This window comes from Phaethon lepturus, unplaced genomic scaffold (assembly GCF_000687285.1).
Source record: "Phaethon lepturus isolate BGI_N335 unplaced genomic scaffold, ASM68728v1 scaffold12009, whole genome shotgun sequence".
Taxonomy (NCBI): domain Eukaryota; kingdom Metazoa; phylum Chordata; class Aves; order Phaethontiformes; family Phaethontidae; genus Phaethon; species Phaethon lepturus.
In genome coordinates, this window is record NW_010564191.1 from 17,703 (window position 1) to 42,137 (window position 24,435).

General features: G+C 39.1%; 1 protein-coding gene across 1 annotated transcript; it reads right to left on the reverse strand.

Annotated features, from left to right (window-relative positions):
- Positions 1–9,338: 9,338 nt before the first annotated feature.
- GTDC1 (glycosyltransferase-like domain containing 1) lies at positions 9,339–22,187 on the reverse strand (the record flags this gene model as incomplete). Its single annotated transcript, XM_010294793.1, has 8 exons — positions 22,151–22,187; positions 19,602–19,709; positions 19,145–19,257; positions 17,708–17,835; positions 16,856–17,023; positions 13,730–13,903; positions 13,130–13,269; positions 9,339–9,493 (listed from the first exon to the last, which is right to left on the reverse strand). Coding segments are annotated over exons 1-8 (1,023 nt in total), but the record flags the coding sequence as incomplete, so codon positions are not given.
- Positions 22,188–24,435: the final 2,248 nt, after the last annotated feature.

Consider the following 24,435-nt stretch of genomic DNA (forward strand, 5'->3'; position numbering starts at 1 on the left):
ACACCGTTCCTTCGATCCAGCTTCTTGGGAGAACCTGCTCGGGTAGGGTGAAAAGCCCAACATTTCTCATCTACAACTGGCTACAGAAACTAGCATATTTTAAACGCGTCCACCTGCTAGGCTACTTATGCTTGATTTTTTATTTTTTATATAAAAGCAGTCTAAAATTTGACACACTATTTCACAGCATAAGATAAGCATTAATTTCTTAAAACATTTTAATTTTTCTTAAAGCTTTCAACACTGAAAATTGAGGCACAAATAATCAATTCAAACATCTTTTTATTACAAGAAGGTGGGGATTTTCACTTTTATGTTTCCTCTTATTAGAATTAAAAATAATAATGCAAATCTTAAAATCTGAAGTGAGATTGGTTTCTCCTGCAGCCCACACCCTCCTCCAGAGCGCAAGCCCCAGTTCCCAAGCACCAGTCTGTTGCTATTAAACGCGATCGCAATAAAACAAATTAATCATTCACATCTCATTGAAGTATCAAGTAACAAAGGTGAGAAATTAGAAAAGAGTATCTAATTTGCAGAAAGAAGAAAAGTGGGGGAATAAATAGCAATTCATTTACCTTGCTTTTAAAAGCAAGATACATTACTGAGGATAAAGTTCTACCCATGAACAAGACTCTTCTGTTAAGATGAATAAAGTAACCACACAAAGTGTGCTACACATAAGGAGATGGAGAAATTACCAATGTAGAAGGTAGCAAACATAAATGAAAAATGGTAAGGGTTATCGAGGCCAAAATTATGTTATTTTCCAGAAGGTGCAGCAGTAGAGACTAGAGTGGGAAGACTGAAAGGCAGCTCAATAGTTAGAGAACAGGCAATAGAGAAATTAGCCCATTAAATAAATGGTCTCCAAATGTACCAGTAAAGGTGCCACTCGGAGAAATTTTCTAGTGGTGATCAAAGGTAGATTTTATTGAAGGGATGCTCTGAATGGTTTCATGTTGCAAGACTACAGGCCTTGATAAACATTAACTCCACTACTTGGAGTAAAATAATGCCAATAATACACACTATCCAGCAGACGCTTTTCAATTCAGTCACTTAGGACGGCGTATGTGGAACGAACAGTCGTTCAACAACCACTAACAGTGAAGGTTCATCAAATCAGACATTTATTTTCTCCTTCCCCTGGTATCCATTTCCAGAACCTGCCTTCTCCTCTCTTTAGTAAGACTTCATTACCCATACCTCAGGCATCATTATTACTGCACAGGAATAATACTGACCCACCATACTTTTTAAATGGTTGCCCATAGCTATGTACCTATATAGGAAGATGAGCTGCATGTCCTCCATAGTCGCTGCATTTGAGTATCTGTACTTACCTTACAACTGCTGCATGGACAGTTCGGTTTTCTAGGTGAAGAGGAGTGTCGCTCCAACTCCCCCATGAAAAGGTTTAAAGAGGGAAAAGTCAGTAACAGGGCTTTGGTCAAATTTCATATATCCAAAGCAAGCAGCTTCTTCATTGCGAGGCATCCTCTTAGTTAACATGCGCTTTTGAAATTTCAAGTTAACAAATGCTTTCCAAACTCCGTTTTTCTCAAGAAAAATCCGTTTGTTTTCTTTATAGTACATCTTTTAAAAGGGAGTCATAACTGATGGATTACAACATGTTTCTACCTTTTCAATCTGAATTTCATAAGAATAAAATAAACCACAAATGAAAGTGCTTGTACCAGGCACGCTGAACCTTTCTTCTTCTATTAGCATATCAGTCTGCAATCATAACTAGATCAATAGCAAAGATATCTGCTTAAAAGAGCACCATGCTTTCTTTTGTCAGAAATTCATTACTTTTTATTAGGGTCATTGCTTGAAAACTTCAAAACACCATATGGACCTAATTGTGGTTTATTTTGGCAAAAAGGAAGACACTGTAGAACAATTGAGGCATTACATTCTACAATTCCATTACTTTCATCCCTCTCCGTTTTATTACTGTGTCATTAAAGGCAACTTGAGTGAGCGAAGAATTATAGTGTCATGTGTACGGGCTAGTAGATTAATAACAAAACACACTCAAGTTTAAAGGTATCTAACAGCTGTTTTCATTATTTTGTGTAAATACGCTTGAAGCATATCTATCTGATTAGTGGATAGAGTGCTCTTCTCTGTCACATGCCATGGGCACTGCTATGTGCAAGTAATCAAAGTGCTCAGAAAATGAGTTTACATTGTTCACTGCCGAAATACACAAATGTCAGAAAGTGACTGCGCATCAAAGCTTAGGCAAATCATCTGCTGCAAACAAACAGACTCCAATGCACATTGCAGCTTTAAACATTCCTCTGCAGCACAATGACTGAGCAGGACTTATTGCTAGCCCAAATGAAGTGACGCTCGCAGAATAATAAATCGCTAAGTATAGATGCGCAGACAAGTTCAGCACCGAGTACCTCTGAAAAGAGCTCAGCTGCTTTCAAGAACAAAAGACATACAGTTCTAATGTCATAAATGCCGGGCAACTTTATGGATATCACGCAAGCTTTTTCTAGGAAAAAAAATAAGGGATAATTTTTTACCTGCTTTTAAAATTATTTTTAATATTTTTAATATTTTTTAGGTTTTGTGACTAGGTTCCCAAAATCCTGGTAGATAGATAATAATATATATACAATCCCTCCTTCTACTGGCAACAAAAGGAAGACAGTTTAGGCACCTGAAAAAGGGTCAAATCCTCTCTTTTCCGTATATAGACACATATCTCGAGATCCATAATTCAAAATCAGATGGCAGATAACATAAGTGAACTCCAAAACCAAAAGACCTGTGATGAAGTTTGATGAAGGACAGATAAAATTTCAGTCACCGAGAGGAATTACTGAATAAAAAGTTCTTCTTTCTGCTATTCATTTGCTTCTAGCGCAGATTGAGGCAATTTTAGTATTAAACTACTCTACACAAGGATGAAAATGAGAGAGACATACACACTCATCAAAATAAGAAAGTTAAAATAAACTCATTCTGGCTCCAATAAGCTCAACAGAAGAATTTTATCTGATGCTTCAGTGAGCAAAAGTAAACTGAGGCAAAATCAAGAAGGATGTGTACAAAGCCACGATACTCAAACATTTTACCTGAAGATGGTTCTTGCTGAAGCACATCTCACCTAACACTCTCCCCAAGCACTGCAGTTGTCGACCCTTGGTATCACTTCAATTTCTGTTGTCTTCTGAGGGATGCTCAGCCTACCACAAAACAACAAAGTCCAAGACCGATGCCTCAAGAGCTCCAGCGTGTCAAAGGAAGAGGAGAAGAGGCACCAAACGCACTGGCCATGATGTGGCTTTTTTCAAAAGCACTAAAATGTCCAGATGATCCCAGGATATTGACAGAGGCAAAAACATGCCCCTCATCGTTTTTCTCTTGACACCATGGTCATCATGAATCTGGCTAATGAAAATTCCTCCTCATGCCAAATACAGTGAAAGGTTGAACATGAACAAGATGTACCTTGCAGGACACTGCTCATTCATGCAACACTTGATGAATGAAATACAAGATAAACATTGCATAGTACGCAGAACAGACTCAGGATTCAACTCAGTATGTGACCATCTCATAATCCATCTCTTTTAATCTTCATTTTGGGGATGTCATCATAGCAAACATCTGCAACTGCCTGGGACTACTCCTATATTGTTTAACCAACCCTTCTACGAATTTATCAAACTCCTCTTACATTTCAACAGGGTTTCAACAAACATTTCAAAACTAAATGCCTCTCAAAAAAAAAAAAAAAAAAACCAAAACAAAAAAATCCCACAAACTCTTTCATTTCCAGTCTGAATCATTTAATAATGACCCATTTATACCTAGTGGATGTTGTAAGGATTATCCTGGAACTTAAATAATTCCTCCTCTTTCATGGCATTTATCCTCTGACTGTATTTACAAAGATTAACATATATCCCCTTCTCAACCTTTATTTTGCTAGGACAAATGAACCATACTCTTTTAATCTGCTCTTATAATACAGATTCTCCTAATCACCCTACCAGCAATTCTCTGTACCTGTTTCACAGTTTAAATTAATCTTTCTTGAACATCGGTGACCAGAACAACGTGCAATTTTTCAATGCTTTACATAGACACACCAATCAGTACCTTTAAAAAAATATCTTTTCTATTGCATATAAGAATCACATCAGCTTTTTTTTTGTATTTGGTCTGGTGCAGCTATACTGCTGCTCAGTGCATCTCCAGCAGCACGTGGTCTACACATCTGCATGTTCTTTGCATTCTGTATTTACTTGCATAGCCATACAGACTGGTCCACCATTTAACACACAGAAGTGACCAAGGGAAGGAAGATCTGCTTGATTCTCTGTTCAACATCTATGAGAACCATCAGCTGGAGATGAGAAATGCCTAGAGGGTCTAAAGGAGCATATGGCTGGGAATAGTTTTGGGGGTTTTTTTTGAGAGGCAAAGTCATGGAAATGAAGACACGTAACCCCATCGAAGAGCATCCATGATGAGTATTTTGGCAGAGAGGGTAGAACACACCTAAAATCAAATACAGCCTGCAGAAATTAAATCACAGTCTCTTCAACTGGTGTGGAACCAGCACTGAGACACCTGTGGTTTCTAGACGAAAAGAGGTGACAAAGGAGGACAAGTGGAAAGATGAAGGCTCTGGCATGATGCCAAGACATTACACACCATTAGTCCCAACATGCTAGCTGGGCATTAACAAAAAGAGAGACAACGTGATCTGTTGATGAGTCCCAAGATAAGGGGGGCAGAAAATACATAAGGTAGGCCAAGGACTGACAAAGTCTTTAGTTTTCTGCAAGCCTGACCCAAGTACTACTTAGGAGTGAGTCGTCTTGTACGAAAATGGCACAGTTTTATGAGGAATCCACTCTAAAATTAGTCACAGGTTGGCTGATTCAACTTAATATCTAATTCATTCTCCCTGGCTATTGTAAGTGCCTATATCATCGCTTGAAAAACAGACTGAACATCGTAGTATCTTGTTATACAATATCCAGAAGCCCTTTGTTAAGAATACAGATTTCTCATCACACAAAATGCCCCACTGCTAAAAAAGGCAACACATTCCAAAGACCTTTTCTCATACATACTTGAGGAAAAGAAGCTGGGGAAGCATTACTGGACTTGGATCTCCCATAGCTCTGCAACTAGCATCCCTACTACTTGGTGCTTGCAAGCCCAAAACTCTGATGAACCTTCATTACTATTTAGACACACATTTTTTCAATAGTAAGCTGAACAGCCTTCTACCTTAAAAAGCACTTCTGGTACGTTTACGTTAGGATTTTCATATTTTTAAATGTATGCTATTTGAATTATTTAAAGGGAAGAAGAGGAGGATTATTTCATCTGGGAGTCACAACTGAGCAGGGGAAACGTCCAAAATATAAAATATTAAGTATTCCTAGTTGCAAATGCAAAAGCAAAGAAAGAAAAAACCTACACAGATTAAAATACTCCTTCTACAACAAAGAAATTATCTGTGATTTGGCAAAATTAAAAATAATTTACTTCATCCCATTTGATTACGCATAAAACATCTGTATTATATTGTTCTTACACATTACACAAAGGTCATCTCCATAGGACTGGAGAGCTACGTTTCAAGTTTCCCTTTCATACTTAAAACTGCGATTTTATGTATTCCATGGTGTAATTTTATTCTCTTACTCTTTATTCTCTGAAATTCCTATAGAACATCTTAGTATCTTCTCCGCTGACACTTCCATCTGACAGTAACTCTAACTTGAATTGGTTGTCTGCAATCTAGCACACAACACTGCTCGAAGCAGATCCAACCCACTTAAAGTTTTAGTTTCACATGTAATGACAATTTGCAAGGCTATCTGTAATTCTACCAGTCTTTAAAAGAAATCCTGAGGTTTTTTTGATTTGGGTTTTTAATTTTTCCCCCCAAACTAATACTGTGTTCAAGATGAAGCACGGCTTTTTCTAAAAGTTATTGCCATTCCCCCACGACTGGTGACAGACATTCCTTCATTCACCTAAAAATGATTTCTGGAAACATTCTGTATTCTCAGGGAGGAATCTCTAAAAACTCAGATATCGCTTCCTATTCCCTGTCTTTTCTGCAATTTTTAGCACATCACCTACTACTTTTTCCATTATATCACCACAATGAATGCCCACAATATTTAAGCAATAAGGTTCCGTCACTGCCTCGTGTAGCAACTAAAAAATAATATGCCCAACACGACTGCTTGCCTCTCTGTTACAATTCCGTAAGCATGAAACCACTTCAAAGAAAAACAAAAAATCCACCTCCACTTCTATGTAATATTCATGAATTTTGTAATAAAAAAATATGGAATTGTTCAAACGTTGAAGGACAGTATTTTAAAATGCAAAATTCAGCAGGGACAGCCTTGTCTCTAAAAACCATCTTTCACACATGCGAAGGACTGAAGCCTGTACCTTCCTATGGATTGGAACCGAACTGGACTCGGCTACATCACTCGATCGCCAGCGTTCAGTTTTGTGTGCCACCTCTTTCCACCCGTGTTAATGCTGCACTCATGCCGACTGCCAAGCGCCCTCAGCTCCCAGTGACCGCAGTGAAAATTAGGGTATTTAGCACTTTGTGTGTTCCTACCATTAATCAATAGCCTTTTTCCACTTTGAACAGGAAGAAAAAAACAACACAAGAAATACCAGCTTTCCTTTAGTTTGCCGAGACAATTTTAACCAATTAAATTTAAGCTTCACAGGCTCTTATTACAACAATTCGACACAAACTCTGAAAGTATCTCATGTCTGAATCATCCTCTATGGAGATGATATTTAACCCAATCCCAGCCTTAAGGAGAAAGGCTCTGTTGTGAAAAGAAAAGAACAAATGGAGAACTGAGGTAGGAAGGTGGAGAAAGCCCAAAGCGGGGCTTGTGTTTATTATGCTTTAAAAAAGGTAACATAAAATCCTATCAAATCGATGAAAGCTTTTGCTATTGTGGAAGTTAGAGTAAAAATATGATTGTTTTTATTCTGAGTAAGTATAGCTGAGTTACTGTATTACAGACAGACTATTGCCAGAAGAATTGAAACCACCATCCCTACTAGTTGTTGATGAAGGTGTCATTTTCATCTCTTCTCCCACGACATCCCTCAACTTCAAATGCCTACATATATTATGGCAAGGTAGTCTATTCTCTTTACAAGTTGCAGAGAAATTATTATGCATGGAAGTGCATAATAATCCAGTCCAGTCGTGACTCTACCACTGACTTCCCACATGAATATGCACGAATCAATTAAACCTCTGAATGCATCAATTTCCTTCTCGAGTAGTAATGATAATAATAATAATAGCTGCCCATTGTATAGGGCACTGCATGCAATATTTTTAATGCCTGCTAATGAAATGTGCTATTAATTATTAGAATGCAGTTTGTTTTCAAAAGCCAAGTACCGGCGTGTCTTAACTTTGAACACAAAGGGACACAACTTGAACATTTCTAACAAACTGACAATGGGAAAGTGCTTCCAAGTGTTATGGCAAATCCTACTTAAAAATGAGAACTTTTAGATCATACCAGCTATACTGCAGAGAAATTTGCAGCTAAGGGGTTAATCGGATTAGATGGGAGTGGTTATAGGCTCCGTGCCACAGGTTTTGCCCTTTGTGGCTTCTCACATCCCAGACTTGGAAAATATGAGCTGTGATACTGAGAAAGGTAAGAAGCCAGCACAGCCCCATAGTGATAAATGAGTTTGCATCATCTGTCATTAGAACTTCCTGCCAACAGGGTCATTCCCTATTAAATTACCACTTGTCAATGTTTAAAATACTGATTGATAAATGACTGTGCCAAAACTGATAACACGACAGCTTTTATTTTCTAATATTCTTGGTTACCACATTCTGCTACTTCAAAATACAGATATAGTAGGGGTTTTTTTTCCAACTACTTTAGTGAAAGACAATTTAATCTAATACAAAACTAACAGGTACTGTATAATGATTGGTCCTGATATACATTACATACTATTCTTCTTGCCAAAATAAACCTACTGGCGATTTAGCGATATGGGTAGATCCAAGTTTCACATTTCATCAAATGCTAGTAATCTGTTTTATCAATATAAACTGCATTTTAATGAAAAAATTCTTTTCTTCAGTACACTTCACTTTTAATGCCCCAGAGTATAATAATTCGTTCATGCTGTAGAACAAGAATGTTTTACAAGACCTTAACTCTCCAGAGAAATTTCTCTGTAAATACAAAATGCAAGTTTTATGGGAATGTGTTGTATGCAACATGAGCAGTACCCAACATAATAAAAAACTAGGTTGCACAGAGAATTCTGCTTAAGTATCCTTGTGAGCTATTGTGAGACGAAATGGTTATTATGATAGCGTTTAGTGGAATACCTATACAACAGATAAAAGAGAGTCAGTAGAAGTATTTTTGTCCCTCAATAGATAAAAAGAAATTACTTTTTAGAAAGTTTTGCAAAATGAATACATCCCAGCAGACTGTTGAGCCAGGCTCTCCTCTAGGAGGGCACTCTCAGCCTGCTGCTGCTGGAGAGTTTTGGGGATAAATATTTTGGGGATAAAACTGGCATGTTCTGCCTGGAAGACCAGGCTAGGGCAACTGCCACACCTCTGCAATCCAGAGCGAGAACGGAAACTCCCACATCACCCCCCAACCTCCTCAGCGGCACACGATGCACATGTGGAGGAAGCACCGTGTAAGAACGCACCACTCAATACGGATGCTTGAGGCACCCTTCATTCAACCACCCAACCCCTTGCTGTAGGTGCAGCTCCCTGCAGGTAGCACTTAGTCCCGAGATGCAGGAGGTAACCGACCCGCTGCCAAAGGCTCCAGAATTGGAAGACTCCGTTTTATGCCCTTTTTAAGCCAGTGCTGCACTTTCCTCCTAATAGGTGCTGTGTCCCAGATCTTGAGAGCATCCCTCATGCTTATTGCGTAACTCTTAGCATATCACCACCAACCCTCAAAACCTGCTTGTGGCAGGTGAGGAGGAAAGACATTCAGAGGAGTAATTTCCATCACCCAGTTCTTCAGCAGCAAGCCCCAAGGTAGGAGCCGTCTATTGGCATTTTCTAATTATGCTAACTACCCATAAAGCGTGGTGGCAGGGAGGCTGTGCCTACCAGAGAGAGCACGGCATGCCATGGAGACGCCTGAGCCACCAAAGGCAGTAGGTAGCCTCAGTACCAGAATCACTATCATTAGCATAGTACTCCACCTAAGCTAATATATGCTATTTCACTGGAAGGCTAATTAGCCAAAAACTGCTCTTCTAAGGTGTACTGCTTCCCATACGCAAGACAGTTCACTTGGGTACCGCTGCTGAGCATCTCTCTGTGCAACAGAGACACGTCCCCAGTGCCCATCTATAGCTTTGGGCTCTTGTGGATTCAAGTCTCTCCTTGCTTGTTGACATCGGCATTTTTCCAGCCCACCAAAGCTACTGTATACTGTCAGGGTTACAGAGGAAGAAGAAGCCTCTTAGTTATCTAAACAAAGGTCTGAAGTTCAGCCCTGCGAGCCTGGTCCAGGTAATGTAATTTTTTAATTTCCCCAAAACAGGCTCGCCCAACACATGACAGTCACGTTTCTGTACAAGAGATACTGTCAGCGTCTTTTAAAAACTTCTGTTTTAGTCAGGAACTCCCCTGATTGGCCCTAAAGTACTCTGTAAGTTGGCAAATTCTGCCTCTCTTACACTATAACTAAAAAAATACAAAATCAAATGGATGAAATTGTCCTGTTAACTGAACTAAGTTATAAAAGCAAATGAAGAAACAACAGTCTAACAGAATTAAAGATTTAATTCTACTTCAAAATGTGTAAGGCATATAGTACAAGATACTCGCTAACAAGTTCCACTTAAACAAAGCTATTTTTATGTTCTGCTGTAATCGTCATCCTCTCATGTTTCTTTTATATTATTCCACCTTAGCCCAATGTGCATTCTGAGCTCTTAGGAAGGTTACTTCATTCTTGCTTATAAAAACATCTTCCTTTTCTACCACATCGTGGTAATAATAAAGATATACTACAAGCAGAGGAATAGTAATAATAACAAAAATCTGTACTACGATTTTCACTGAAATGAATTCCAAGGAGTACCTAATGTGACCCTGCCTTGCTGCCTGCCACAGACAGTAAGGACGCAGATGGGCCGAGAGAATTCATACAAAATATCAACGAAGCCCTTCCAGAGGCATTCCAGCAGGGTCTGCTGGTACATGGAGAAGCAAGTACCAATGACAACATCAGTAAAAAGGAGATTTTCTTCCTGGACCATAGTTTTCCAGTGCAAAAGTGGAAACAGATTATATCAAAATAGAGTCTATTGATTGTACAGGGGGAAAAAAAAAACCCCACACATTTAGGATTTTATTTACATTACAATAGAAAAATATACCGAAATTAAGCCAATGGCAATATAAGTGTGAATTACAATGTATTTAATTCACTGTGTTATAAACCCCCAGTCTGATACACAGCACATATGGCACATAAGATGAGCTACTGGTCTACCCACACCCCTTGCAATACCTACGCACTACGAAAGGACAGCCTTAACTTGGACGGGCTTTTTGTCTCCAAGCTTAGAAGTACTCAGATATGTATTTCTACATAGTATCCTTCATCAGAATGTATGAAGAGGAGAACTCAAAGTCAAAAGTTACAGAGGATGAGTATGCCCGGAGTAGCTGTGGCACCACAGGCTGCACTACGGCAGCCAGTCATCGTCAGAACCAGAAAACAGGAGGATTAGGTCAGTAAATGTCTTATTCTACTAAACCCTCAAATCCTTTCATCTCTTGTCATTGTCAGATAAGGACCACATAAACACCAATACATGCCCTTGTGACAATATTTTTTATAAAGATTCTTCTTACTAACAAGCTTCGATAACTTCCTCTCACAAGTAGAAAAGTAGTGATTAGGACGCCAGTCTGAAATATTTCAATACACATTACACATCAAGGTACCTCTAATAGTATTCACAAGTATTTCCTAGGGTATCCTTAATCATTGTACCTTCACTCTTAAGTGATCATTTACTATGCTGCTTGTGCTAGCTTGTGTACCCATCATCTACAGTAATTACATTAAAAGGTAGATACGTTACAGGATTAACACATGTGACACGTTCCTTTATTAGACTGGTTTTGATCAAGGGTCAGATATATTTTATTTTGCTCTACAATTGCAATATTAATCTAAGATAATCTTAAAAAGGTCACCATCAGATGCATGAGGATGATTTCTCAGATCAACTCTCTCCCAAATCCAAATGAAGATTACATTTAAGACACAAACACACCCTGAGACATTCACATGCAAAATAAAAGAGGTCAAAGTACAGAAAAAAAAAAAATCACCCTGGTTATTTTGCCTTCAGAATTTTTAAATATTTTCCCAACATCTCAGCAAAATTATGCATTTTAAAAAGACTGCAGGCACTGAAATGATTGTCAGTCACGCAAATAATCACTTACTTACACTGTATGAGTTTGGTCTGGATAAAGCAAATTACCATTTGAAAAATAACTTGAAAAACACTCTGGGCTAAGAGCTTGCTTTATTAATTTTAGGTTGGCCACAATTTTTCTTAACCTTTTTCTCCTCAACCTCCATCCAGTTACTATACTAGTACAGTCAAAATTAAAAAAAAGCAGCATTCAATTGCCACAGGTGCATTCAACATTATTTAAAACATGATCTTGTAAAGAAATAGTAAATATTGGCTGCAGCTGAAGGTCAAAACCCAAAGAACTTAAGAACTTCAGAGTTATGCAGAAGCAGTCCTTTCTTCTGCTTTTTTTGTCTGTGATGATATTTGGCTTTCTCTTAAAAAAAAAAAAAAAAAAGAAACCAAACCCAGAACTTACATCTAGAGTTAGTTGTTGAATAAATATCTATTAGAAGTACTAGAGCTGATACTAATCTGTGTTTATAACTACTCCGCTAGGAAAGCTGTAGAGTCACACAGTTGTTTATTAACATCTTAATTTTGTCCATCACTGCTGGAAAATAGCTTTTTGGGTATAATTTCAAGTGCAACAACCACAACAAAAACGTGAAACGTGTCCTGCTTTGCGAGATGAGATCCAATACAAGAGCAGAACATGAAGAAGAACGCATGGTAAGATGGGATCTTCCCACTTGACCAGTCTGGGTAGTAGACTACTGATTTTACCCACCTAATCACCTTTTGCTTTGGACAAACGATCAATGCGCGTATGACTTCGGACTAATTTGTCAGGTCTCATTCGACCTTATCTGCCAGGGCTGACAAGTCCAAAAAAGCTGATTTAGTATATGAGACAGGTTTATCACAACTTCATCTCCAAAACTAGGCTTGGGCCACATGACTTCCTAAAGGTGTGCCAAAAACCACGAGACCCTTTTAAAAAGGCTCGATATCAAATATGCTAAGCACTCACAGCATTCCCTCACTCTTAAAAAACATGGTCTCTAAGAAGCAATATTAGATTCTCAAAGACGTACAGGTACCGATCTCCACTGCCATCCAGGAAGCCAAGTCCCTAATTAACATCCAAGGATTTTAACTCACTTGCCAAAAACATAGGTTGAAAAACTTAACTTTAGACGTTGATTTTTAAATTATTTGCATCAGTGCTTTAGAATATAAAGTTTTCCAAGATACTGAAATGCAAACCTTGCAGCGTGAACATCAGTAGAGTGCACGACCTCAGCTCCCGTCCTATAAATCCCTCTACCCCAACCTACCACAAATGTATATTTAGTCTTTGAAATAACTGTAAGTATAAGCTGGTCAGGGACAAAGTTCTCAAGTGCAGCCAGAACTTATTATCAGATCAAAAGTCGGACTCTTCCAGAGTCATTATGGTGCCTTCCATCCTTATTTCCGCAAAAAAATGTACCCAGCATCGTGTTGGTTTTAAGAGTATAATCAAATTGCAGAATCCTACTCTATTTAGTACTGGTCCCATTGAAGCAAAGTTCCTGTTTGGTGGGAGGAGAGTCCCTTATAACAGGAAAAACAATTGTGCCAGGTTTAATCAAAAGTGAGAAGGATCTAGCGAATGTTCCCTTTGAGCCACATAACCCACCGCTAATTTCAAGACGGGCTCTGAAAGGAGGGTAATAAAAAACGTCCTTCAGAGTAACCGAGGAAGACTGAAGAGCAGCTATGGCTGCAGCTAACGCCAACATCTGCAAGTCTGCTCCCGGCTGCTGGGATGCTTTTTGCCTACCTGGAAAGCAATAAAAGAAGAGGTAGGGGAGGGAGGAGGGAATAAAACCCCACTGCAACACACCGAGGGAAACACAGCTTCCTGACTACAGGCTTATCACTTTCCCCGTTCTCTAGCTTTCTTCCTCCTCCTTGACCTCCCCTGTGCAAATACACACGGAGCTGAGGAGCAGACAGCTCCTTAAAGACTAAAACAAGTGGGAAATCACTAAAACAAGCGGGAAATTGCTCATCCTGAATGATGCACGCTTGCACGACGTGCACGAAGGACAGGCTTAGCAGGTCAGGCGCTGCTTGAATAGCCTCTGATTATTGAAACACATTTATCAATTAGGGGATTTTTGCATATTATCAAACTCTTTCATTAACGATGCTTTAGCTGATTAGTTAGAACGTCACCATAAATAGAAAGTTTTGACAGGCTAGAGGCAATTTATGACGTGGAAAATGTACTGACCTGCTCACATCAGGAAACCTGACTGGAAAATAAAGAACTTGGCACTTCGGTCTGATTATTTTTTCCAAATCCTTAGGTCTGTGGTCAGGAATCAGCTTCATAAATTTTCCAATGGATGTAAGAAACGATTCCATATTAAAAGCAGAGTTGAACACCACGACATCAGCAACCAAACTGTAAAAAGGGGTTAAGATTAATGAATGTACTGCTGCTGCAGAAGGAAAAGAACTATTTTAGATGTAATGGAAATAGGATACGTATTCTCATAAACAAACAAAAAACGCAAGTGGAATGCTAATTAAAATCAGCCTTTTCACGTGAATTAGGAGTAGCATAAGTACCTTAATTAGAAATGTCTTGATTTTTGTCTATCCATACTTTTGATATATTTTTTAACTTTCTTAAACTAACTAATAATTTATTATCATTAGTCTAAAGGAGCACATCCCATTCCATCTGTGGATCACTTTTTATTCATAAAACGGTAAGAATAATATTACTCCCATTATCTCTTAAAAGCATTATAAACAGATAAGGCCCATTGTAATATGACTTTTGTAGATTTGAACTTGGAAGAAAATGGAAATTCCTTAGAAATAATGCTTCGCACTGAAGAACAACTTACCTTTGGATAACCTACCTTCAAATGACCACGTGTGTCAGGTAGCGGGATACCAGAGAAATAGAATTTTATTTTAACCTATGCATACATAATCCTGATTAAAAGTATATTCACTAAATATGTACATATAATATACATAGCACACGGTACAGAAAAAAGTTCGAAAAAATTTGGCATATTAATGCAATGTTTTGCTCTTTGCTGCTGTGTTTTAAAATCAACCAGATCAATAATTTTAAGATGTAATTAAATGATAATGTATTATTTCTCCACTTAGAGTCAGCCTAGAGAAAATGAGAAGCTATCTAAAAAACCTGAAATATCTGAGAGTTTATCCTGGAAGTGCTGACACAATCGTAGCTACGCTGGCAAACACGCAACGCTAACGGAGGTAAGAAATGCTTTATGGCCGGTTGGTTTTCTCAATATGTTATATATTGTAATACAGACCTATGGGTCATAAAATGCATTGAGGACACACGTTCATAAGTGACCGGGCTGGTGAGAAGTATATTTGAGGTGAGAGGCTGTCATTCATCCTCACTGCATCACACTGTCTGGTCAAAAGAGAGACCTGACACTCCTCACCAAAGCAAGAGGCAGCAGGAAAAGCAAAAAAACCAAACCAAAACAAAACAAAAAAACCAAAACACCAAACCCCAACATTAGAGAGAGAAATAATCCTTCCCAAGCAGGCTGTGGAAGCCAAAATACTTTCTGGAAACCCCCCCCTTTCCCCACCTATGGCTTCTACCCCTGTAGTCTCCTCTTTTTTGTACAAATGATCCCGTTGTTCTTTCTGCACTGAGTTAGAGAAGACATGAGATAACACGGGAGCCCAGCACATTTCTTTGCTGGTCTCTGACATCTAGCAAAAGCTCCAACACCATCGTCTCTGCTTCTCTTGCGCACGAGGTCTTAGCTGCCCGACTTTCTCCTAGAGGCTCTGCATAACACCAGCAAATTAGAAAGATCCTGTCACCCCCACTGCCTGAGCAGCTAAAAGGAATCTCAGTCATTACTGAAAAAAATTATTTTATTACATAAACTCTACAGAATCATTAGGGAGAAAAAAATTCTCTTTCTTAATGATTCAAAGCACCAACCTGAAGATTCAAAGTGCTCCAATTTCAAGCATCTCCAAAACCTCAGTGCAAGACTGGAAAGATGCATTTTTCACATTTCTAGCATTTCTAACAGATTTGGAAGATGGGAAGATGGCATTTCTTTACAGATGACCACTAGATAGTTACAAGCAGTACAGAGGAGATGACTTCTATCTGCTGGGGTCTCTGCAGCAGCAAGAAGGGAAGATGAATATTATATAATTACATGGAGAAGCTATCGGAGGCTGAAGGAGACAGAATGGAGTACCTATAGAAGTGTTCAATTTTTTTTTCCCCAATGCAAGGAAATTATCTTTTATTATCTTAAAAAGCGCCTATTTTGAGGATAAATGTACGTCAGCTTACAACAGATGTGTGAAAAATAACTACCATAATAAAGCAAAATATATATACAAAAAATGTTTCTTGCCCCAGTGCCAAAAACTACACCTTTTTGCTACAAAATCTGAAAATCACTGCTTCTGTTCTCAAATGACCTTTCACTATACTTTCCCATCTTTACTGCCCAGTAAGTAAAACATGTTGCAAATGCAGTGGCAGAAGCAGCTACAGAATGGTCAGAGTATACACGGATCACTATTTCAGTATCAGCTGGCTTCTATTATAAAGATTGAGAAGCTTAACTTGTACCTTAAAAGAGTCAATCCCCATTCCTAATAACTCTCCTACTAACAGATAGGTGAGAAAGATAATGGAAATTAATTTATTTCCATTGAAAACAACTGCGTTGTGCTGTTTCACTTAGGTCTGTACCGTGCCTAACCACAAAGCCTTTCAGTGTTGCTGTTATTAACTTCTTTCATTAACTCAGATTCGAGAAATACATTTGTTTTTAGCAACAATAAAGGACCGCAGCCTTTAAAACGTCTGGGTATTTTAGCACTGCACAATTCCTGAATTCTAGATGAAAGAAATACAAGGATTTATCTGGTATGTTTACTGCCCTCTCTTCCCAAGGAAAGTGCTGCATTACATTTTAATTTCTGTTTATTCCCCTAAAACCCTCTACATAATTTCACTTGGATGCAGTAAAAGCTACGGCCAAGCAACAGCTGATCAGCGGCAGCTTTGTGGAGCATCCCTGAAAAAGCATCTCGCTTACGGCCGAGACACGGCTCAAAATCCGCACCACCAACAGGAACGCCACGGTAGCCCAATACAGCATCGGTGACTTTATACAATTCATCGAGATGAGTTTGTAGAGCAGATTAATTCTGCCACAGCACTCTTACCAACCTCTCTTTGGGACCCTGCTGGTACCTCGGTTTGCTGCAGGGTCACGGTTTATACGGAGGAGGACTCCTCAGGCTTACGATGCTGCGAGGTTGTAGACAGAAGGACACCTTAAGTAACGTGGAGCGGTGCGGAAACACCTACCATGAAAGAATCTGGTTGTACCCGTACTGAAAATCCCTTTCCTGGCATTTCTGGACAGGATATGCCAATTGATTCTCGTGGAAGTAGAGGACCTTTTTCAATTTGCCAAGGTCAGGACGGAGGGCGGCGAGTTCAGCCAGGTTAAGCACGGAGCTTGCAAAGAGGATCCTGGAAAACAAGGAGAGCAGTGTTTACCGCCTGTGAGCGTGCTCGCAGGGGTCACCCCTGCCCCTGCTCCCCACCCCAAGAAAAACATAACCCCTATAGGGACACATCAATAGCTAAGCCTTAATACCGTGTAGCAGCATGCGAAGTTTTGATCTCTTAAAAAGCAGCTGCTAAGAACCCAACTAGAAAAGCACTGAATCTCATTGGTCTTCCCAGCTCGGTTACAGAGAGATGCAAAATAAAAAAAAGCTGGATGGATTTTATTGAAAAAGGCAAGAAAAGCTGTATCTGAAGGACAAATGGAACAAAGATAAGGCTGACTAGGGAATACTTTGCTTGCCAGTTTCATTACACTTTACTTCTTTATGCAACCAACTACTGAAATTCAATATATGAGCAGGAATGGCACATGTTCGTGTTATGACATAAACCCTTTTGATTTATGCAGTGCACTTATCTAGTACGGTCTGCTTTTCTGTTTTTTCTTTTTACCCTTTTTCTGTTTCATTTTCACCTCTGTATTAGGTATCCTCTACAACAAAATGTTGTTTCTACCCTTGCACCCCAGTATTGCCATAGCACTCCTGCTATTCCACAGTCTACAACAGTGCACACATCCTTCATTTATACAAAGCAGGCACAAAACAGCACTACAAGCTGCTACCTTAGCCTCATAAAACCTACCAGGCTATCAGAAAATGAATGTATTTAAATGCGTAATACGAAATCGTGACTGTAACCAGTTTCACCACAAGTATGCGAGCACCTCGTCCCCTGGCTAACGGCGCTTTCGAGCCAACTGAATCCTGAACCTTGAGATTCGCAGAGCCGTAAACATTTGTGTTACACATTTCTCATCGTAAGGGATAAAAAAGAGAATAGGTATTTATTGCACATAAAACAGTAAGCTTTAATAAACTACTCTTCAACATAGCATGTTTCTGGCTTTTTTTTTTTTTTTTGCTGTCTGCCGTTTTGGTGGTTCAGATTCAGAATTGATTTATGCAATGTTTAATTCTTAAACTTTCTCCTATTTTTTTCTACTTTTATTCCTATTCTTCCCATTCTTTACGCCATTTTATTCCCACTCTTCCTATTTTTACATGCATTTTGTGTTCAAGAGTACTGTCAAACTGACATCACATAATATTATAAACTTCTGATTCCGGCTGTCAACCTTAAAACTCGTGAACTCCCCCAAACATCCACATATATCACTATCACCTATGCTACCACACACCGTTCTTCGATAATCTGTATATACAGAGCAAACACTTCCTAGAGAACAGATCCTGTATCCATCTTCATCAACCTGAGTCAATGCTAATCTGAAAGGCTTACCAAAGTAAGAGATGAATGTTATTGCCTTGTTCATCAAATATTTGATCGTTCTAAAGGGACTGTCAAACAGAATGCCAATTAAGATGCGAGCTTGGGTTTATTACGAGCCATACTAAGAGGAAAAACTAGTTTTACGTTAAGTCATCACTTATTTGTCATGAAGAGTAATAACCTCCGGACCTCATAACGACCTGGGTGCCAGGCTCAAAGCAGAGGCAGGAAAGCTTCCTACGGGCGACGTAAAACCCCCGCTCAGACGGCTGCGAGTTTAGCACTTGAGTGACAAAGAAAATACAAACAGGAAAAAACATACCCCAAATATTACAAAAGTTAGATTAAACAGTTGCTTGGCAAAATTTTGGCTATTTCTGGATTGCATTATAGTTTATGCTTTCCTTTCCTGATTTTTCAGAAAATCTCTTTCTGCGATGAGTTAGGAAGAAAACTGAATTGATGCAGGACAGCATCTATGAACTTGGCTGTGTTTGAACGAAGAGATTGGCACATTGGCACTGAAACACGGGAAGCAGCACAGACCAAGACGCAGAAGCAAAAGGGGAAAGAGAAGACAGTCGGGGTGCCAAGGTTAACATGAGGACTGGTGGGAAAAGGGCAACGGGAAGCACCCTGAGAAATGAGATCCAAAAGTTAAAAGCTTAGACAAAACCATGCAGCTCTTAAATATCTGAACTCGCTCAGATAGACAACAGAATAACTAGGAGAAGAATATGAAAAAAAGACGGTGATAGCCGCAGGAAAGGAAAATAATGTTTGCAGTACCGGCTTAGACCGACTGGAGGACTGAATAGCATCGTTAGAGGGAGTGGGAAGCTGGCTTCTAGTAAGGCTGAAAACTTGGAAAGCTTGCAAGAGGTAGACCCAAATTTTCTCCACTGTAAATGGGAAGGGATAAGACTCAATTAACAAGCAGATCACTTATCACCACCCAGCCCATCAATAAACCAGTGTCAAGAGAAAACTGATGTGAATACTAAAAATTCAGATTTAGAGCCTGAAGCGACACTGCTTACATTTCTTACCAAAAAACAAACAAACAAAACCACTTAACTGGTAATATTATTCGAAAACACCCTTCTTGTTTCGCTTGCATTCACAGCATTTCCAGAATTTAACCCAACAAATACGAGATGTTCTTATAGTTGTTTCTTTACCGGCGTAAGAGCTGCGAACCACCAGCGATAACCCATTTTTCTGGCATTATAAGCTTAAACACCACCTGACAGCACGAGTCCCCAGGAACATGCCCGCAGAGCGGCCATGGACGTGGCTAATGGACTCATGCAGGGCACCGGAGGATATGCTGGAGTGTATTTCCACTTAACACCTATTTGCAAGAGGAAAAAAGAAAAGTTTATTGTAATGTAACATGCGACATATATTTATGTCAGTTGCCATTCCGTGTGACACCAACTTTCATTTTACCTCGGGTTATTATTTAAGTAATAAATCCTAACAAGGTGAGCTTTATCATCCTACGGAGTGTATCCGGGAGGTAGAGACACAAGGTGATGGCAAGAACGCTCGAAACGTGATAATTCCTGACAGCTGCTGCTTGAGCACAAGTTAAATTGAACAGTTTATCTCAGCATAAAGATGTTATAAGGTTTTATGTTTAATTTAAAAAAATTAACATAAAACCCAGAGAAAGCAGAGTTAGGCAATCTTTCACAAACATGACATACTACAATCACTGTATAAGCTGGATTAGTACTTATTACCATGCTACTAGAGAATTAAGCTGTTTTTAGACCACCAAAGAGCTTTAAATTGCAACTTTTGTCTCTGTAAGAGAAACCTATATTTAAAACGTCTGCTAAATTCAAATTAACAGCTACATCATTAACCTACCATCTCACAAACCCCCCCACTTTTCAACTGCTATTATGGTATTTTTATCTAGACCTATCAACACATAACATACAGCACTCTTCAAGAAATACATTGCGCAGATCCTCACAAAACCTGCGTTGAAGGTCACATTTCGAATGCGACTGCCCTAACTCTGCTCTCCGAAATACCCCCCAAGTGTTTTTTTTTTTTTTCTATCTTACAAGTGACATTCTTCCATAGAGCAGGACCATCACACATGAAGTAGCATCACTGCCTTGGAGGCTGGCCAAATCTCAGGGCCACCATCCACACAAGCCTTGTCTTACGCTAAGCTTGTGCTTAACTTGAATCACTTAATAGTCCTTCCGACTTCTGAGGAACTACTTACGTGAATTAAGTTAAGCATGTGCTTAATTCATACAAATATTCACGGGAGGGAAGCTGAGCGCGCTTGCAGGTTGAGAGCCGCAATGTGTCTGGAGAACACTCTGACCTTTGCTATTGTCCTTCCGATTATTTTACACCAAAGGACTGAAAACTCAGTAAAATATAAAAGCCTTTACTTTTTTTCATTACCAGCAGACAAAATGACTAGTACAGGTTTCCATTTATATCAAGCAAATGATAAAAGTAATGGTGCTAAAGTATTTTTATTTTGCTTTATAAATCTTCTTTGTGTCACGTAACCATGATTTATTCTTTTACAGCATTGCCCTAAATCTTTCAATTAAACTCCCATGCAACTTAACTAAAAACACATTTTGCCTTCCCCCTGGGAGACCACACAGGGCATATTTATGTTTCTATGGATATGGAGGCTGAACTTTCCAATTCACCGGGCTTACAGCACAAAAAAGTTAAAAAACAAGTTAAAAACAGCACCTGATTTGTACTGGAATATTCCTTCTGTCTGGCAGAAGCTCTGCCAGCACCAAGGACTGACGGCCACGGCCACCTCTTGCATCGCAGCCCAGGTAACCCACACCCAGCTCTCCCTGGAGAGGCAGGATTTACCGTAGGGTACGATCCTGCACTGCAAATGAAATCCAAGGTCATGAATCTCCGCGGCAGAACAACTACATTCGCAGTACAATGAGTTTATGATTGAAGGTCTGGCAGTCCGGAAAAGAGGTACGAGCACTCCTCATTTGCCAGGCGCACTATTGGGATAAAACAGTTAGATTTGGGTATCGCTGCAAATATGAGCCTTTTGGGGGGATACAGGTACTAAAAAAAGACTGTTCATTAGATGGCACTGACTGAATTAACATTCATCCATCCTTCCGGAGGGAAGCGTGACGCTGGAAGAAGTGGTTTTGCACCAATCTAGAACTAAAACCTTGAGCAGTCAAAGGCATCAAGTCCCACCCAACAAGGCATTGACCGCTTTGCTCTTGCCAAGGCCCAAATTACACTGTATCAGTAACAGCATTTCTTTTTCCTGAAATTTCAGTTGGCAGGTTTAATGTCATAGAGCAGAACCTTAAACCCCCTGATTTTTACCCCAAATACGGTTTTATTCTGAGCACAGTTCTTGTGCAGTCAGCAGAGCAAGTCAGGGTGCCACCCGAGGCCGCACAGGCACCAACGACCCAACAAATCATCATCGATAACTGTGAAACACAGAAAACAGCCACACCACTGCTGGTGGCTACGTTTTCTCCAGTTGATCAGAAACCAACCAAAATTTTATAGCGAAGAACAGGAGCCGTTAGGGGAACCATGTGAAGTGAGATTAGGGGCAGCTCATCCTTCTAGTGAAGGCAAGCAGGGTTGGGACAGGAAGACGTACCGAATGGTGCTCTGCTATGTTGCCTCCCTAAATATCAGGGAAATAAAGCAAGGAAAAGACAAAAGGTATGACCATAAACACATCCACCTTGAGAAACAAGGGCTTCAGAGACCATGGTGTCTTCGAGCTCCTCAGGAACAAACCTGAGGGCTTTGGTTCCTCCATCTCATCCACTACCATACTTTCCTTGATTTCAACCCAGCATGGATTTAGCTTTATTTTTCAAATGTAAATTCTATATCAAATAGCATTATTAATGCCCGGAATGTTAAACAGACTGATTATTTTTGTTTATTATTACACATTTTTATATGAACAATTTGTAGAAGTTGAATTTTTATTACTAGCCCAAGAATACACAAATTGCAAGCAGATATGAAATGCTTTTCCATTTTCCATTAAACAATACATGACTCCGAATTTCTGAACAATAAATACTAATAAGTGATAATATGACAGTATACAGTATAATAAATAATAAATTAACAATACTTTTACATGGAATGTACAAATGTAAAAAATGCTTATAGATATTATAATATATATCTCATAAATTAAAGTTTTCTAGATAGAGCATAATTTGAAATGTTTACAAAAATAATTAAGTCTTACTATTCTAACGTTCTTTATTTTTCAGAACAGATCACAAGGGCTGTCATGCCTTTCATCTTAATTAGGCCATGTGTTTGTCTTATTTATTTGTTATGTACTTTCATAAACGTTTACAAATATTAATTGTAAAGAAAAATATTTTCTCCTCTTGCTGTAATTATGTACATATAGTACACAGTGATAAATATTCATGGCTGCTACCAGTTCAATAGTTTGGGATTTGGGGGTTGTCTTGCGTGCTAAAATACAGTTGAAATGAATAGCTCGTTTTGAACTCGTATTGCCAATCCCTTTTTTGATATTTTGATTTAGAAATACATTCTCCCTCCCTGATTTTATAGTACGTTATTTCAGACTACAGTTGAAATCCTTGTTCCTACTGTGACAGACCTTAGGTATATTTTCCAAAAGAATTTACTGCCTAGAAATCAAATGCATTTTCCCCTTCTTCATAGATACCACAGCCCAAACAAAACCCTAAACTATCTGCATGCACATCTGCTATCTGACACAGCTGGAGGCGAAGGGGGTTGTGTTCGCAGCCACACTACTGCTTGTCCCACCCTTCCCTGTGTCTCCTCATGCCACCCAGACTTTCAGACCTCTGTTAGGACCATGGGTAGAGTTTCTCGAGAAGCTCCCGGCTCAATCTGTGGACCCCACTGATGTTATTCAGCAAAACTAGAATGGGGCTGAAGCTGAAAAATAGCAAATCTCTTGCCTTTAACATATCCAAGAGGTTACATAAATTATTTAGTCTGTAAATTACTTGGGTTCTTTCTCAATTCCTTCCTAACCCTCCAAATTTTCATTTTGTACGGTTGATCAGAATATTTATGCACAACCAAATCTCAGAATCAAATTTTGGGGCCAGATGCCCAGCTGACAGAATTGGTTAAGAACTAGCCTTAAACGCTCAATGACCTTTAACCTCAGAAGATACCGAAAAGGATGTGAAAACAGTTAATCAAAACTACGTTTCTATTTAACGTCAAGAAGTAAGCCTGAACGAGACTCTCTCACAGATAAAGCTTTTAGATGTTTGAGGGGGGAGTATTTTGTTTGGATTGCTTTGGTTTTTAGGCAACAGCACTAAAGCTTCTTGAATTTTAAGTGTGGTACTATTTTTTTTCATTAATTTGTAATTAAATTTGGCTTCAATTAATTGCTAACAGATGCACATTTTTAGTTTAGTGGCCAGATTCTTCACCATGGGCTACATCGTCCTCTCTGTTTCCACGAAGGGAGAGGATGAGACCAAGCAGCCATAGCTGTGGTGATGGGGGGAAGGAGAAAGCCATGAATCTACATCATCTTCCTCACTCAGATTTCATCGTCAGCATTAAATAATAAAGCAAAGACAACTTATTAGAGCAGAACGTGGGCAAATCAGAATAACCCACTAGTGAAAAGCAGCCATTGCTGGATGGCCTATGAGATGTATGGACTAACTCTGCTCAAGTATATGCTGCAACGGAGCAAGAAAAAAAAAATGTAAGAAAAAGAAAGGACAGCGTCTGAAGGCAACAAAATCATCAAGGGTATATACACAGGATGTAGTGATATACAGTAAAAAGACTTTTTTAAAGAGACTTGTAAAACTAATGCTCTACTCAATCAGGTAACATTTAGATAGCATTATTTACTGTTTTAAAATCTGCAAATTCATTTCATCCGTTATCTTACCTGTCCAGCTCTGGAGAAAAAACCCAAACATGTCAAATGACTGGCACGCAAAATGCAATATGCCCAAGAGGTTATAGCAACATGGAGAAGTCTTAAGACTACACATAACACCACTATTCAGTAGCAGATC